The sequence below is a fragment of the Galeopterus variegatus genome, unplaced genomic scaffold (genome assembly GCF_000696425.1).
Source record: "Galeopterus variegatus unplaced genomic scaffold, G_variegatus-3.0.2 Scaffold5463, whole genome shotgun sequence".
NCBI classification, from domain to species: domain Eukaryota; kingdom Metazoa; phylum Chordata; class Mammalia; order Dermoptera; family Cynocephalidae; genus Galeopterus; species Galeopterus variegatus.
The window spans coordinates 101,780-106,865 of record NW_007731574.1 but is presented as its reverse complement, the minus strand read 5'-3'; the positions used below and the strand labels follow the sequence as shown (position 1 = coordinate 106,865).

The window sequence follows — 5,086 nt, the reverse complement described above, 5'->3', positions numbered from 1 at the left end:
GATTCCTGTGTCAGCAGCTTTCAGGTTTGGATTGGAGAAATAGTGATGATGAGGCAGAAGTCAGGGTTAAAAATCTTACCTGGGTAACTTGGGGAGGGGGCACAACTCTTAGGCCACTAGGGTAGGGTCGTGAGGTCTCGGAAAGCTGACAAGGTGTCATTTTGGTATCTAGCAGGCAGTATATCTCAACTCAGTTTTGCGGAGGATATTTCTGCTGATGAAGATGACCAGCCCCTCAGTCAAGGGAGGCATAAGAAAAAAGGGAATAAGCTTTTAGAGAAAACAAACTTGGAAAAGGAGAAAGGTAAGCTGTGGAGCTTGAGAGCAGAGAGGCACAGAGGGAGGGTGCAGTGCAGCCCCTGGGCGCTGGCATTAGGGAGACCAGAGCTGGTGTCCTCATAGAGCATGAGCAGAAAAGTAACAGCTGGAAAGGAGAGATCTATTTTCCGGGCATTTCATTATTTCCGTGGAACCGCTCCTCAGCCTTACTCAACTAAAAGCTTACAGAGGAATGAGGAGGAGGCTTGGGACAGTGCTGGAGAAATGCTGCCCTTAGGGCAGTCGTGTGATGGCTGCTCTGGATCTGTGGGCTTAAAATTGTAGAAATCTGACTATTTTGGTTCTGTTTATACTGAAATGGACGAGGGCCTCTAGTCACAGCAGGGCATGGAGGAGATGGGACTGGAGGACAGAGCTAGAGCTTCGTGCACTGAGGGCATCATGGAGGACAAAAACTTTTCTGGTGGTAGAATGTCAGAAAATTCTGCCAGTCACGCCATCACAGAGTCACAAGCAAGACAGAATTTCACCTGTCATTAGGGGGCTTGTTTACTGGTTTATGTGTCTTTATAGGACACAGAGTCTATCTTGCTTGTCAGAAAATTCTGCCAGTCACGCCATCACAGAGTCACAAGCAAGACAGAATTTCACCTGTTATTAGGGGGCTTGTTTACTGGTTTATGTGTCTTTATAGGACACAGAGTCTATCTTGCTGAGGAAGAGGATAGCGAAGACAGTGTTCAAAAGAGAAAAAGGAAAAAGAGGAAGAAGAGCCACCTCCCACCTCAGAGTGCAGGCCCAGGGGATGAAGCCCCATCCCTAGCACAGAACGGAGGCAGGGAGCCTGAGGCTGTGTCCAGCACCGGGGAGGAGAGTGGCTCAGAGCATCCCCCCACCATCCCCATGCACAGCAAAAGGAAGCGACTGAGGAAGAAGAGCATGAGGGCCAGCAGGGACATCTTGGAACTGGCAGTATCACCTCTAGAGGACACATCTCAAAGTGGCCCGAGCAGTGGCCATCCACGGGGGCCTGCCACCAAAGGTGCCCCAATAGGTGGTGCCCACGTCCTGAAAAGGAAGCGGAAACTCAGAGCTTTCCCAATCAGCAGCAGTGGCCTGACCATGCTGGCCTGGCCCCTGAAGCAGAAGGGAGCTTCTCCAGCAAGCCCAGCAGAGGGAGGAGATGGCCAGACCACCCTGCCCTGCAAGAGGCTACAGAAGAAGGCAGAGCCCAGCAGCCTTGACCTCCATGCCCCATGCAGTCAGAAAACAGCAATCTTGAAAAAGAGGAAGAAAATGAAAGAGATGTCAAACTTGCTCGAACACAATGGAGTATTGGAATCCCAAGTCAGGCAAATCCAAGCTCTGGTAAGGTGGGAAGGGCCCAGGGGCAGGTGTGCTGAGACTCTTGAATAGAAGTGTTCAAGGCACCCCACTGCCTCCCATGGGCAGGGGTGGGGGGACTGGTCAGACCTCTGGACTAAGCAGCGGTTAAGAGTAGGTCATGGCTTAACCTTCACTAACGAGTAAATAACAGGTGACCATCTCAGGGGCCAAGTACAAGTCCTCCTCATCTACCCCTTCCCTCCCCCAGGCCATGCACTCAGAGGTTAGGGAAGATCAGCATCGAGCCGGGAGGAGTGTCCCCACAGGCCAGCAGTGTGGTGTGAATGGCAGCCGTGCACCTCCCACCAATGCTGCTCATTTTCTTCATCAGCTCGTGGCCAACTTGTGCCCCTTTGACAAGAGAGGAGGCCCACAATTCTCGTCTCACCTTTTGTTTGTTTGTTTGTTTAACACAAACCCACTTTTATTTATTATTTACTTTCATTTAAATCCTTTAGTTTAAATCCTTGAGGGGTACAGCATCACACAGATTCTGCATCCAATTGCCTTAGTAGGAAGGTTGCTTCAGAATTTGACAGGAACCATGCCACTGTTCCACGAGCATGAGTTCCTCTCCCCAGGTTACTCTGGTTCTGTTGGATTGCCGCCAGGAGTCCCCATGTGGTTCTTTGCTTTGTACACATAGCACACCTCTTGCCCAAGCAGAATTCAGTTTCATCTTGGGCATGAGCACCGTCAGTTTTAAGAAGAGCTGTGTGTTCCTTTGGTTCCGGAGACCCTGCTTATAGCTAGCAAAAATGGCCTTGGACCACGGCCTTCCAGACATACTGCCTTTTAGAAGTCATGTTCCCAGCAGGCCTCCACAGGTGGTGGAAAGGCCTCACCTACCTTTTTTAATGAAAAGACTTTCTTCTCTCTGGGCCTCTGGAGCCAGATGTGAGCAAGGATGAAGCTCTGGATCTGCTTTCCACACCCCCTCTGGACGTGCCATGCACATCCGCGCCAGGGTCGGCAAATGCCGTTTCCTTGGGACAGAGCCATACTCATTCATGTACACAGTGTGTGTGTGACAGCAGTGTTGACGGTTGTGACCCTTGGTCAGTACCCACGTTTCCACGATCCACACTGCAGTGGTTGTCGCACTGAGGCCTTTACTTAGGGGGCCTGGTTGGACTTGGTCAGAGGCCGACTCAATGCTTAGGTGAGTGAGTGTATGGTCAGTAGAGAGTCTTGGCAAGGGAGAACAGAACACCAAGTGGGACTCCAGGGGAGTTGATTTCTAGTCTTGGGTCTGTCCCTCACTGGCAGTATCACCATCGTCACCTCCCTTTACTATGCAGCCTCTGCCCTTTGCTCGCTGTTCGTTCATTGCGTTTTCTTCACTAAGAAGAGCAAACATGTCTCCATTCTCCTGGTCCTATTTCTCAGGCCCTGACATCCTGTTTAGGGCATGGTTGCTAAGTAAGACCCAGGGTCAAGAGAGGTTTTTCCTCCCCACAGGGGAGACGTGTCTGCCAGCAGAGGCGAGCAGCACAGGAGAGGGATTCCGGAGCTGTCCTTGCCTCATTGTGGGCATCCCAGCTCTGCTAAGGAGAGGCAGCAAACTCTTCTGAGCCAGGAGCAGCGAGAACCTGCTGAAACCCCCATGTGACATCGATGGCACTGGGCTTCCCAGATGCCTGAATCCTATAACAGGAACCAGGGCTGTGCTGTGGGAAGTTGTTAGGTACAGTCTACCCCATGTCTGTCTGTCCCTGCCTGTAAGGGGCCTGCTGAGCCTAACTGGGATGTCACATGCACCCTCCATTCATTTAGTCGCCCTTGTGGGGAGGAAAAACCTCCTCTGACCCTGGGACTTATTTATCAACCATCCCAGTCCTCCCTAAAACAGGTTACCAGGGCCTGAGAAACAAGAGCAAGAGAAAGGAGACATGTCTGCTCTTCTTAGTGAAGAAAAAGCACTGAATGAACAAACGAATGAATGAATGCCAAACTTGCAACCCAGTAATGTCTGTGATCACAGACGGCCTGAGAAACAAGAGCAAGAGAAAGGAGACATGTCTGCTCTTCTTAGTGAAGAAAAAGCATTGAATGAACAAACGAATGAATGAATGCCAAACTTGCAACCCAGTAATGTCTGTGATCACAGATGGGAAAATGAATCATTATTTAACAGATGGGCTCTGAAAGGCAAAAATATTCAGAACATGGGGCCTAAGTCTTAAGGTGAAGTTGATAAAAACAGGTTCTTGTCTCTGAGAAGACCTTTTCATCACCCCTGCTGGTGGGGCACCATGGTAGAGAACCGGTCACTGTGTGTGTGTGGGGTTTGCACTCTGCTAAGTAAAGGTTCCTTTGCAAACCTAGCACAGGAGACCACGGGTGTGGGCTGTCCACACTGGTGTGGTGGGCTGCCTCCTGCAGTTGTGCCACCTCGCTGTCCCGGTTTCACCTCCCTTGGGCGTGGGCATGACATGAGACCTCTGGAAGTTCTGTCGTGCAACCCCTTCCCTCTCTTCGCTTCTAACCCTTTGCTCACATAGGGAAGCAGTGGGACCGTCAGCCCTTTGAGGAAGCAGCAGCAGAGGACAGAGAGCAACTTTGTGAAGTTTGACACCCCCTTCTTACCAAAGCCCCTGTTCTTCAGAAAAGCCAAGCGCAGCGGTGCTGCCTGCTTCTCAGATCCCTCCATCCAGGTACTTTCCCTCCCCAGAGGGGTGCAGTTATTCCCACAGAAAGATTCTGGGTGCCAGACCTTGGGCCCTGCTGTGGCCCTCCTGTGCCCAGGTGCACCCCAGCAGGTGTGTTAACCTATGATCCTGCCCGCAGTGGGCATTTCCTGTTATAGGAGCCATATGCTCAGCCCTGGTAACATTGTGGGTGTTTCTGGGTGGTCTGTTGCTGACCCTGAGCAATCAAGGCTGGGAGGAATTTGAAGTGCTATTGGTGACGCACAATCTGGAAGGAAGAAATTTGAGGAAGTGCTTCATAATACATAACAGATCAGCTTCTAGGAATTTTTCAAGTAGAAGAATGTAGTTAATTTTGATGAACTATTGGAGGCCTTGTACACAAATAGTTGGAAAATCTACATCCCTTTGCCCATTGATGTTAGAGTCCACCATAGATGTAGTCTAATCAGTTTCATGTAATCTTCAAGTTCAAACTTCAAAACTCTGGGACAAAAAGAATAGGCATTAACATCTATCCTTATAGTTTTTTAGTGGTGACTCTTTTCCTGTCCTTCAGAGTGTTTCAGACATCCTAATTTTGTTTTGCTTTCTTTACCGGGAGCACAGAGCCTTGTGGCAAGTGATAGGCGGGTAACTGCAGAATGGCGCTGACGTCCCCATGCCACCCCTCGCAGAGCAGAGCCAGGTGTGCGGGTAAAAGCACTTCATTGGGGCTGACTGGTTAGCTCTGTTCTGTGATCAGAACATGGTGCTGATGACACCAAGGT

The 5,086-nt window shown here is 50.3% G+C and overlaps 1 protein-coding gene and 1 pseudogene across 1 annotated transcript in view; one reads left to right on the top strand and one right to left on the bottom strand.

Moving 5' to 3' along the window:
- The window catches only part of RRP1B (ribosomal RNA processing 1B), a 28,655-nt gene that overhangs the window by 20,982 nt on the left and 2,587 nt on the right, over positions 1 to 5,086 (top strand). Inside the window, 3 exon segments of the mRNA XM_008589466.1 lie at positions 173 to 304; positions 974 to 1,647; positions 4,170 to 4,322. Coding sequence (XP_008587688.1) covers positions 173 to 304; positions 974 to 1,647; positions 4,170 to 4,322 — 959 coding nt within the window.
- Positions 2,125 to 2,452, bottom strand: LOC103604888 (annotated as a pseudogene).